The sequence below is a fragment of the Lagopus leucura genome, unplaced genomic scaffold (genome assembly GCF_019238085.1).
Source record: "Lagopus leucura isolate 7727_CA_CO unplaced genomic scaffold, USGS_WTPT01 Super-Scaffold_100002, whole genome shotgun sequence".
NCBI lineage: Eukaryota > Metazoa > Chordata > Aves > Galliformes > Phasianidae > Lagopus > Lagopus leucura.
This window is the reverse complement of record NW_024962263.1, coordinates 38,681,416-38,693,909: the sequence shown is the minus strand read 5'-3', so window position 1 is coordinate 38,693,909 and position 12,494 is coordinate 38,681,416. Positions and strand designations below refer to the sequence as shown.

The window sequence follows — 12,494 nt, the reverse complement described above, 5'->3', positions numbered from 1 at the left end:
TTAATATTTTTAATGGACTTTTTTTTTTTTTTTTTTTTTTTTGGTAGACGGTGTGGAATGAGGTGGTATTTCTGTAGCTGTTCACTTAGCAAGTTACTGTTAGAGGAAAAGACACTACACGTATAGTCCAGATCACAAAACATACTCTTTGAATTATACAGTGTTACTTTTTTTTTTTTTTTTTTTTTTTCGTATTTGTGAATGTCAGGGCTATATGCAAAGTAAATAGGGAATGCAAGCTTATATGTGGAAAGTAGAGCTTAGTGAAATTCATCTAAGTTTTAAAACTCCAGTAGCTCTTTAAGAAGGCAAATCTTGAGGAGACATGTTTGCATTTTGGCCCATTTGAGGAGAGAAGTAACTTTACATAATTGTGAAATAACATACTAGACTAATGAATGACATTAATTACAAGTGCAAATATTTTTAGTTCATTTGTGCAGAACAGGATACCATTTAATAACAGAGAATGTTTAAACACAAAGTAATTGCAGGTCAGTTTTGTGTTTACTTCATACTCAGGCTTGTAAATAGAGATAATAGAGAAAGGACCTAAATCAGAGAATTCCATCCCCTCTGCTGCTGTCATTACTAGTCATATCTGTTATTGCAAGTGCTCCTGGATTTAAATTTATACCTTGAAGAGGAGAAAAACACCAACATTTTAGCTTTCCTTTCAGTTTCGTGAATGCTGTGATGTTTCTTGTGAATTACATATTTATACTTGTGCACTTCACAGAGAAGGTGATGTTGAAGTGCTAGCTATGCTTGAACAAGCATATTTTCTTTTGTTTACATATAACCATATGCACTTCATATAAATGTATACAATATGAATATATCTAAAATATCTATTGATATGAAGAATTATTATTAAATTCTTCAGTATTTTTTTCCCCAAATAAAAAAAGATTTTGTGCATTTCTTGCCACCCTCCTTAAAAAAAAATAAAAGCTCTAAGAGATTTAGAAATACTGGAAGATTTATTCTGAAGAAGGGAAGGAGTAGAGGGAAGAGAACTTCAAAGAAGTGTGCTGCCAGATAGACAAACAAAAATAATTGGGATTCTGGAGACTGTGTGATGAAAGGATTTTAGAATGAGTAAATGACAATATGTATATATTTTTTTTTTCAGGGGGTGTGAATTTTCTGCTTTTCATCATATTGTGCTGTCTAGCATATGGACTGTTTTTCAGTTGGTATTTTGGGTGCGTTTTTCAGTTCCATGCTGTGGTGTGTGGCTAGGGACCATGGCACTCCATATGGTGGCTTTCATACTTCCCTGCAGGTGTTAAAGAAAGGATATAAGAGAATACTGTTCAAGATAAAGGTTACAGTGATTCTAGGTTTAATATGTCTGTTCAGTGCAAGAACAAGACATTTCAAACTGCTTAGTGGAAAGACTTTAACATACTGTAAATGTTTTACTGGCATTTCTTAAGAAAATCCATTTCATATTTTTATCTCTGTTAAGTAACAATCTGCTGCCTCTTTGAAATAAACTGATACCTTATCAATATCAGATGTGTTGAACCTAATGTAACTTAGACGCAGAGAGGAAAAATGAAGAGGTGGGCAAACAGCCCCTGTTGCAGGCAATGCTTTTCTTACCTGAGCGGGATGGAAGGAACTGCAAGTAGCACTAGGAGTGCAAAGATGTTCTCCTTGGTACCTATAGTAGTCCTTCTAGTAATTACAATGTCATGTGGTTATGATTTACCCAATGGCCCACATCAAAACTGAGCTACGACTATTTGGGATGAATCATTTTAAACTGGACTCTGCTGCACTTGCATGTTAATCCTGCTGGGAAAAGAATCTTGCTGTGTGTTGGAGTCTCTTTTAACTGTAGCATCACCTTTTGGAAATTAGGATCTTTTGGTAAGGTATTTCCTGTTCTTTGTTTTGCCTGTGGGGAGACACTAGATTTTCACATATGGAAGCTTTCAAATTGCTGCTGCTGCTTAGCATACGTGCTCCGTGGGTTTGTGGTTTATCCCACTAGTCTCTAAGCAAAGACTTTCTGGTGCAGGGCAGTACCACAGAGGGGATTATTATAAAAAGGCTTTAAATACAGTCTATAATCAGAAGAGCTTTTTATTTGTTTCATGTTTGTGCCCTCTAGGTGCTTTGGCAGCACATAGTTCTGCAGCTAAAGAGCTTGACATACTGAAAACAGATATCAGAGATCGCGTTCCAGTCAGTTTTAATAGTAATGGCTAGGAATATAATGAAGAACATTTAATGCATACATTATTTAATCTCTCCCCTTTCTAGATAAATACAATATAACAAAGGAGGCAGTCTTCATTCTTCCATGACTTCCTAAGTGGCAACTGTTCACTTTAACTGAAAGCCTTGTTATGCGTTTTAATTTCATCCTCATTTTCACCTTGTGTTTGGCAGCTCTTAAATACTTCTCATCTGCCTCACTGCTTGCTCAGATGAGAAGAATGCCTATTTCAGAGAGAATTGCTTACTTGTCTTAACGCAGGTGAATTCCCTAAAATGCAAAGCTGCATTTTCCTTCTGACTAACATAATGTGTGCTTTCATAATCCTTATATTAATATATCATTAGTCAGCTGGAGAATGTTCTTAACTGTAAGAGGAACAAGTAATAACTGATTTAATGTGTTAGAGGGTTTTTTAATCTTTACTGAATTCCACCAGTTACTAAATGATCAGGATGATGCACAGAAGGATAAAACTTCTGGTGTTACCGCTGAAAAATCATCAGTCATTAAATTAAGTTAGCAGTGAAAATATAAAATCAAATTGTTTTCTGATCATACATGTGCATAAGTACGTAATCTAGTCTAACGCCTCTTATGCTTTAGGAATGCACGTAGAAAAAAAATGACTGGGTAGCTCTCAGAGCTTTTGAGCTGGTCACATTCAGATCTCTACAAATCCAAACATCTGGTGTACTGTGACTAAGAATCAATTAGATTGTTCTGTTTCGTTTTATACTCTGTTATTTTACTTTCCAGTAAGAGAGTTAAGCTAGCATATGTCCTTTCCATTAATATAGCTTCCTGCCTGTAGCTGGTTTATAATTGTGGTGGTAATGGCAAGTAAAGCTGAGTATAGGAGGCAGAGGAGTTAAAAGACAAAACAAATAACTGCAAAATAATTACACTTGTTTTGCTTATTTTAAATAGAAAAAAAAATCAGCCTTTGTCCTGGGGAAACAGATATACAGAAAGAACATACATAAGGAAATTTTATAGCTACAAATACAGATTTATCAGCACTACTAATGCAATCCAAGGAACACAGTCTAAACTCTGAGTCTTAGTAGTAAACTCAAAGGTATTGATAATTAGAAAAATCATAAATTAACATTCCTGCATTAAGTGAATGTGGCAAAGAATTTGCTTTCTTAAATAAAATAAAGTTCTGACAACAGTTCTTGCTTTTTCTTCCCCAACAGGTACCTATTATGCCATTTATTTGGTGAAGACTGCTCAGCAGTGGTGACCTCTCCCAATCAACTACTCCATAAATTATTATCTCTGGACTCCCAGCTGACACCCTGCCGGAGGCAAGAGCTGCAGAGACAACTGGAATTGTGCCCATTCTCATCAAGGTTTTTTCTTACACGGGAGGAAAAAAAAAAAAGATGAAGTTGGGCAAAGTGGAGTTCTGCCATTTGTTGCAGATAATAGCTCTTTTCCTGTGTCTTTCTGGGATGAATCAAGCTGAACCCTCGAGGTCCAGGTCAAAGCCCTACTTTCAGTCTGGGAGGACAAGAACCAAACGCAGCTGGGTGTGGAATCAGTTCTTTGTGCTGGAAGAATACATGGGCTCAGACCCACTCTATGTAGGAAAGGTAGGGGATTTAAGGAAACTTTGGAAGGTACAGGTGCCTGCCTTTCAATGAAATAATAAGGTGTAACCTGGAAATTGCAACTAAGTCAGTATGGTTGAAATACACCGGGATGGGTCCAAGTTATATATTTGGGGAAAAACAAAGACAAAAAACCTTCTAGCACTTCCAAGTAGAAATGCATTATGTTTCTGACTCCTCGTAATTTTCTAAGAGCTTTATATGTTGTCTATGCTTGTTTAAAGGAATACAGTGATGATAATATTTAACCATCACTGATACAATGGCAGTATTTTATTAATAATGTTAGTTATATTTTGTTGTGTGGGAATAGAGAAATATAAAAATAGCCTTTCATAAAGACTAAAAGCTATCCACAGAAAACAGCTGCTCTCTGTTTTGCTATTTGAGAGTATTATGGTTGAGAGAGAAAGATTCAGGCATCTGGGGGTGTGACAGTGGAAAGGAGGGCACATCTGCAGCTCTGCTTGTCTGGCAGAATAGTACCTCAGGGGCCTGCTGCCCTCCGTGGACAGTACAGCCCTGTGGCTTTGCTCACTCTCTGATGGGCACCAGACCAGCACAGAACAAGCCCTTGTGTCAGGGCATCCCAAATGGCTTGTTGTCAGCATCTGTAGCTGCATGTGGAGCACACTGAGAACAGCTGTGAACCCGAGACTTAGCTCATTCACTGTGCTGTGTTGATGAGCAGTGTGTTTCCTTCAGCAATTATGGAGTAAAAAAAAAAAAAAAAAGAAAAGAAAACCCACCCCTCTTGTGTTTCTATGTAAGGTTTTTGTGTAATCATCTTAGTGAAAGAAAAACTCATTTCTCTATGTGATATCAGAATCAATAAATAGAGTTTCTCTCTAAAATAGAGCAAAAGCATAGAAAGCACAGGAGTGACAGCTTTTGGCAAAATGGCATGCTTGCAGAAAAATAGTTGAAGTAATCTGAATTCAAATGCGTCAAATGTATGAGTGCTGGGAATTTCAGCATGCTTATTTCATCCTACTGAGAAAAAACCTTGATGTTTGTGTTAATGTAGTTAAGCACTTAGAGTTTAATCATGCCATCTGAATAATCGAGCTGAATGGGGATCTGCTGTCGTGATTAAACCTATGGTTGTGTTTAGGTGCTTTTGTGAACTAGGGCTACAACTTCACAGTACTGAGACCTTAGAAATAAGTGCTAGAATCAAAAATCATCTCCCCTTGCAAGGCTCACAAATATTTCTGTTAATTTGGAGAGTATGTAGCAGTTTTCATTTTGATGCCATGCAGCCATCATTACAAAGCCATGCAGGCTTTGTAAGTTTTGCCATTCAGGCAAAACCATTTTCAGGTTGGAACTTCTCTTGTGCTTCTGGAAAATGACACATTTTGGCATTCCCTCCTGGTGATGGAAAAAATATACGTGCTTTACAAATTAGAATTTCTCTCCTGGAAAGGAAATGTCTAAGTATTTGAAAGAAATCTGGTTTTATAGCAATTCTTATATTCATATGATTATTGTATTTTGGCCAAATGTACAGTGATAGTGCTAGAGTACACGATATTTTCATGCATGTGGTTATTTTTAGCCTCACAGTCTGCTCTTTCCTTGTCCTTTACAGATGTCCTAACATTTATGAGCAGATATCTTCTGAAAAACAAGCAGTCTTTTTTTTTTTTTTTTTTTTTTTTGTAACATCCTGTACCCAATGTTACCCAGCTTTTTTTTTTTTTTTTAATCAGCAGTATGAATTCATGGCTCAAGAATTTGCATTTGTACCAGCAGTTCATTTTATAGGAAAAGCAGACATAAATCTGCACTTGCAAAAGGAAACCCTTCTTCCTGGAAACAGAGCCCTTGCTGAGCATCTTATGAGATAAGACATGCCCAGTTCCTAACCTTCACACTGGAGAGGCTTTTTACTATGTGATTCCTGAGGTGCAATCATGACCAAAGCTGCATTCCCATGCAGAGGAGCAAAGAGGTGAAGAAGTGATTTTCTTTCTGTGTTAACATATTATGTGCTCACTTCACCGCTCTGAAGTGAGCAGCAGTCACTTTCCCCTCCTAAAAATATTGCTGTCCTTGTTTCAAACCTTTCAGGTTAGGGACTGACGAGACTGAGATTTGGATAGGAAAGGTTGTTTTTTTTTTTTTTTTTTTTCCCCCTTGGTGAGGAAAGTGAAGAGCTGCATAATATGTCTCTGATCAAGTGAAGTGGAGACAGCAGTCAGACTGCCTTGTATTCTGTAGAGTGCTCTGCTCCTGGGGAGGTCAGTCCTGCGCTCCCTGAACAGAAGTTCAGGATGCTTTGTGGGATGCCCTTCTGACTGCATACCCTGGAAGGTGGAACCTTGGTAATGAAATACCAATGTTATTTCCATGTTTGGCATTAATTCTGTCCTCCTGGGTACATACACTTTGACACTTTTAATCACTTTAACATGTGGGCTAAAATCCTATTGCTCTTAAATTATAATATGTTTCCTATTTGCTTAAGATAGATGAGATGCTTAAAATATTTTTCAGCCTAAAATATATTTTTAAATGTTTTCATACTAAGACTTCTTGTCTACACCAGGGCATATACTGCAAGGTATATATTGAAAACTATTTATTCTGAGTGGTGGGGGCTTTCTTTGGTTTTGTAAAAAATATTCATATTCTTGAGGGAGCAAGGGCCTGTTTCTTCAGTTTCTCTGGAGAAACCTCTTGAGGAGGACCTGTAGGAATGAGGGATGACGGAGATTTGTTGCTGCTGTTTGTTTTTGTTTTCTCTTTTTTTTTTTTTCCAAGTTGGTCTTTTCTATCCATAGCATAAATTTTAATCATTCTAGGTTGAAACTTGAGTAAATCTGAGTGTCTTTTGGGAGGTGCTTAGCATATAACCAGATTGTCAACTGATTCATACACAATTTCTCTCAATCTGTCAGCAGAGCATATGTTATATTCACTGAGAGGGCTGAAGCATTTAACTGTTTAGCTCATTTACCTGTTTAGATAGGCCCTTTTATCTATCAGATGAGCCATGTGGGAGGTGAGGCAGTTAACTATGATATTTAACTAGCTGGAAGCATAAGCGTCTTCTGTTTTCCAAAAGCTATTTACTATTTCTCTTTAATATGTCTTGTAAAATGCCTTATTCTGTATTTTCCATATAAAGGACTTTGATGGAATCTATTTAGACAAACAAAATAATAGTTCAGAATAGTTTTAAATGACTAAATACTTAAAGCTGGGGAGTATATGCTACAGTATTGAATTTTTTAAAAATCTGTACGTAGCCACGTAATTAAAGTATGTATAGATATGCACAGACAAAAAGAGATGCAACTGAAGTATAACTTTACGAGTCTGTTAATATCCTTTTTAGATGTTTGGTCATATTTTCTTGTTATACAACCAAGCAAACATCCAAAGAGTGTGTTTTTGTGCGTTTATTTTGGTTTGTTTAGTCTTCTTTAGTTTCATCAGTGTTTCCCTGCTAGAGCGTTATCTTCCTGGAAAGCATTGGAATGACACAAAAACTTAGTAATACTTTTGTCTTTTAAGAACAAACAAACAAGAAACAACAAACAAATTAAAAGAATCCCACAAATAAACTTAGTGTTCACAGCGTTGTTTCATTCAATGAACTTCATTTCACTTAGTACGAAGGCTGGCAGATAGTCTCACTTTTTTCATTTGAATGCAGACCAGCTCTCTTTTTTCAATGGCTCTAGATCTAGGGATAGATAAAGATGGGGACAGTTTCAAGTAAATTGGTCTCTAAGTTCAAATTTCAGGCTGAGAGAACTGGGACAGTTCAGACATGAGAAGAGGAGACTCTGAAGTGAACAGATATTGGCATTTCAGTATCTAAAGGGGGGCTGTAAGAAGGGGATAGACTTCCTTGTAGGATCTATTGTGATATGACAAGAGGAAGTGGTTCTAAACTAAAAGAGGGGAGATTTAGACTGGTATAAGGAAAGAGTTTTTTATAAGAAGTGATAAAGCACTGAAGCAGATAGCCTAGAGAGGTGTACTGCACACCCCATCTCTGGAGACATTCAAGGTCAGACTAGACAGGAGTCTGAGCAACTTAACCTATCTTAGCTGTCTCTATTCATTGCAGGGAAGTTGGGCTAGGTGATTTCTAAGGCTGTTTTTTATTGTTGTTGTTATTATTCTCCCTGACATCTCAAAGATATGAAAAGAGAACAAGGAAATGGTGTTAACTGAGCGCAAAGACAAAAGGTTGATATTCAGCTTTCAGAAGCTCATTGGTAATTCTCAAAAACAACACTTAGAAATTCTGTGGTGCCCTGCATGTAATTGTTTTCTATAATATGTTGCAAAAGATAAAGTAAATCCTAACCCATGTTTCATAGATGGGAAGATCTACAAAGGAAAGAGGGGCAAAATAAAAGGGAGGTTAAATGAATTGATGAAGACCATATAACTTGTTAGAGCTCAGATTTATTGCCTTCCAACTATATTTTACCTGTCTCTTTATTTCCCTTCTAAGTGTTCTAAGCAGGTTTGTTGCATTTAATTTTTAAACTTAGATCAAAGTGCTAAAATGCTATCATTTGCATTATTATTTGAAGGAGTAATACAGAATGAGTGAAACATTAACAACAACAACAAAGAAAAGTAGTGAACTTGATATATCACTGATTTCCTAAGACATTTTCAAGCAGAATTTTCATGCCAGACTGAGACAGAGAGGGGAAAGGGCACAATAACCAAAAGTGTATTTTGTCATTTGGCTTATAGCATGGAATGTCTATTTCAGCCTCAGAAGTTTGGAGAGATGATGGCTGAGCAGAGAATACTATTTTTGTTTGTTGGGTTTTTGTTTTGTTTTCATTTAAGGTGTCAGGGTGTATGTTAGTAAGGTGGCACTTATTCACATATGATATTTTTCTCTTGCGTGTCCCTGTATCAAGCCATACAGACGCAGTGAGGAAATAGAGCTTTTTTTCTCGATTATAGCTAGTGTTTTTCAAATATCTGGTAACTTTTTTATTATGTAGGATAATATGCATCTTTGCTAAGATACTTTAAAGCAGTGAGTACTGTGGAAGCACTGGCCTCAGTCAAACTCAGAGCAATATGCTGAATACCAACCACTCAAACAGATGGAATTTCATCAATGAATGAAATGGATGAAGACCTCCCCAGTTGAAGTAATCTCTAGAAACCCACTGCTGCCGTTTACTGTCTCTTTTGGAAATGGAAAAAAGGGAGGAATTACAAAGGCTAAATATAGACAAAAGGGTGCAGGCTACCGTATTTCTGTATAAGGGAGCAGGAAGTGGGTTGGGTGCAATTCCCTGTGGAACTCTTTTCCTCTTATTGACTGTGGAGGCAATCCACAGAGACCTGAGATCTTGCTCAGCCTCAGGTATTCAACCCTCCAAACAGTAATATAAATATTTACACTTTCTCTGAAAAACTGCAGGTGAGCACCCAGCTGAAAGTGGCTACAGCTCTGCACGGAACTAATTTGTATTTCTGACCAAGTCATTCCGGGGCAAAAAAATTCCTCATCTCTTTTTACTGTGCACTACATAGAAAACAAAGCATAATAACTCAGAGAAACTTCCTTTGTCTTTGTTATATATAAATATTTTTTTCCTTTTCTATTTATGTTATCTTTACTTTTAGAAAAATCTTTTAAGCACTGTTTTATATATTCCCAAAAGTGCATTCTTAAAACTGAAAAAGCAAATCTACTGTGTTTCTGATATTTAGCCAACTCAGGGACTCTTTGTTGTTCTGTGCTGTGAAAATTGATAATAGTTGACCTTTTAAGTAAAATGGGACTTGCCACTTCTGTCAATATTATTCCACCACAAGTGCTACAAGTGAACAAACAAAATACTCAAGTACTGCTTCCTTACTGGATTGAATAGGTCTTGGCAAAGGGGTGGCCCTTCCACACAGAAGTGGTATGTATTTACCGGCTCAGCTTGTAAAATAAAGTCACAAGTGGCAAGGATTTTTCTTCATTGAAGAGTCACTGTTGTCTCTGTGTTACTCCATGCTTTATTTTATTTGGATTACCCTGAATAAGAGTTCACTGACAATCTGAATGTTTCTACTTAGCATGCAGGGCTAAAGTGTCTCTGGGGAGAACAGTGAGATTAAGGCACACAGCAAGAATTATCCAAAGGGATAACCTCAAATCTGCTGCTTTTTTTCCTGATTTATTTCATTAGTCTGCACAGCTATAGTATAATTTCTTCTTTCTCTCATTATAAGAAGTCATTGTCTTGCTCACATAGTTGAATGGGTACAGAAATGGTTTTTATGCAGGGGATTTAAAGTGATGACAATTTCACATGCTCAAGCACTAAAAGACAATTTATATGTAACTTCATTATTAGAAGTGATAATAGAGTTGAGAGTCTTATGGTTGGATACTGAACTAGGACATGAAGCTTTCTGATCTTTTACTATAATATAGAACATTGATCCTTAACACGTGGCATTACAGAAGAGGAAGGTTAGTGAAGGTGATGACAACATCTGTAAATTAAGTGTCACTCATTGCAGTTTTTAATTCAGTGGCAGATCTATGCTAGTTATATAAACTTGTAATACCAGTTCTGTGTTTCATTAGACTGAGACTTTATTGACAGTGCTCTACTCTGGATTTTATGGGGCGTTATTTAAAACTATGTTTTATAGGTTTCTCTGATGAAAAGCAAGAGTAAAAAGTAATTTTGCAACAATACGTAGATTGAAGACTCCTGTGTGCTTGACTGGTTATCACAAAAGGCCTTATTTTCATGAGAGCTTGAGGAGATTTAGAGTTTTGATATCAGTCAAGCTCATGTGGTTTCAGCTGATTTTTTTTTTTTAAGTCATATTCTTACATTTCTTCTTATCATATGTCAAGCTTGCTTTTAGTCATACTGTCTGTGCTATTGGTTGTCCTGTTCTTGAGTCTTCTAGTCTTATAACCTGTTGGAAAAACATGTCCATAAAACAGGGGCCACCATGAATTGTCAATGTTTGCATTATTCTAGTGCTAATGAAGTCCAGTCAATGAATCAAATTCCCACTGTACTAGGCACAGTGCAAGCAAACACAACCCTGTGTCCTCAGACAGGAGTCTTGTAAGACAAGATTTAAGAAATAATAGAATCCAGTGAAATATGGACATATCAGTCAACATCCAGAAAACAGCTTGAGAAAAATAGCTTACTCTTGTGCATTGGTATGAAGACAGAGTATTGCAGTTCTGAATGTGAGTATCAACACTACGTTTTAAATAACATGAGCAGATAAAGGGGTGTTTTCTTGCCTTTGTGTTCCATCTTTTATGGGTGATAACTTGATGGAAATTTTTAAGTGCAGATCCATTTGATACTTGCATTTGTACAAGGCTACTAGTCAAAAAAAAAAAAAAAAATTCTTTCAGACCAGTGAAAATAAAGGAAATCTTTCCACTGCTTTCAAAAGATATAAGTGTATATAAAATTTTACATCTTGTAGTCTGCTTTGTATTTTCTGTGCTGTTGGTTTTCTTTCTTATACCATGTATTTAGTATATTTTTCATATCACAGACTAAAAATTAATCCAGATCTACTGCTGACTTGTCACAATTCTTTCTTCTTTGCTGCAAACCATTTTGTTTTTATTTTTTTTTTAATATCATACTGCACTTCTCAACTTCCTTGTCCTTTATTGAGTAATCACTTAATAAAACAGTACCCATGTATGTATGTATGTATGTATGCCAATTTTTTTGGTGCTTGTTTTTACTGGCCAGGGAACGTATCTGATACCTCACTATTCAGATATCTTGAAATACTGGGAATGATAACCCAGCATGTTGGCTCTTAAATATAGCAGTGATTGAGTGCTGGAAAATCTCTTCACTGTAATAGAGATTTCTGTCTAAACAGTACGCACTTCCCTGGTAGGAGTGTCTGAACTAAGTGTTAAGGCTGGAGCAGTTGAGAGAAGTGAATAAGCTTCAGTCACAGTAACTCTTAAATACCTTATACTACCAGCACCTTCTCTGTTGCTTTTTGCTCTGGAAGGAACACTTATTGTGAAGTCAATTAGAGATAAGTTACTCTCAGAAAAATCAGTGGAATTTATGCTGCTAAGAGAACTTTAATTCTGTTCCGACTGTCTAAGTGGTCAGTATGTTCGTAGTATGACTACCAGCGCAAACTGTGAGTAGATGTTTAAGGAGGTCCGAACACTTATAGTCTAGCAACTTTGAGGCTATAAGAAAGAAGATCCTGTTTCTTTTTTATTTTTATTTTTATTTTTAATTTAGCTAACTTTATTCCAGGACATTCATAGTAGAATTCTATCAGTCCTAGAGTGGAAACTACATTTCTCTTTTTAATAGCATTTTTAATATTGATTTAAACAGATTTTATATTCAGAGCTTTCAAATAGACTGATTTTTATTAAATATAGAACAGCATAACAATTCTTATTAATTCAGTGTTTTAATTTTAAAAAATGGTAGTTCAAGAGAAAAGGAACATCCTTATGATTTCTTATTACAAGAAGTTAGAGCTCAGGAAAATCAATGGCCTTTATTCCCCAGGATACTACCAATGAATCTTTGCTGTATATATGGTGTTCTGCTTTTTTTGTTTGCTTGTTTATTTTATTTTATTTTATTTTATTTTATTTTATTTTATTTTATTTT

The 12,494-nt window shown here is 36.0% G+C and overlaps 1 protein-coding gene across 1 annotated transcript in view; it reads left to right on the top strand.

The window, feature by feature from the left end:
• The window catches only part of LOC122179313 (cadherin-7), an 80,668-nt gene that overhangs the window by 5,381 nt on the left and 62,793 nt on the right, over positions 1 to 12,494 (top strand). The window contains exon 2 of the mRNA XM_042870091.1: positions 3,436 to 3,834. Within this exon, the coding sequence (XP_042726025.1) occupies positions 3,625 to 3,834 (210 nt within the window). The 5' untranslated portion in view covers positions 3,436 to 3,624. The remainder of the gene's footprint in view (positions 1 to 3,435; positions 3,835 to 12,494) is intronic.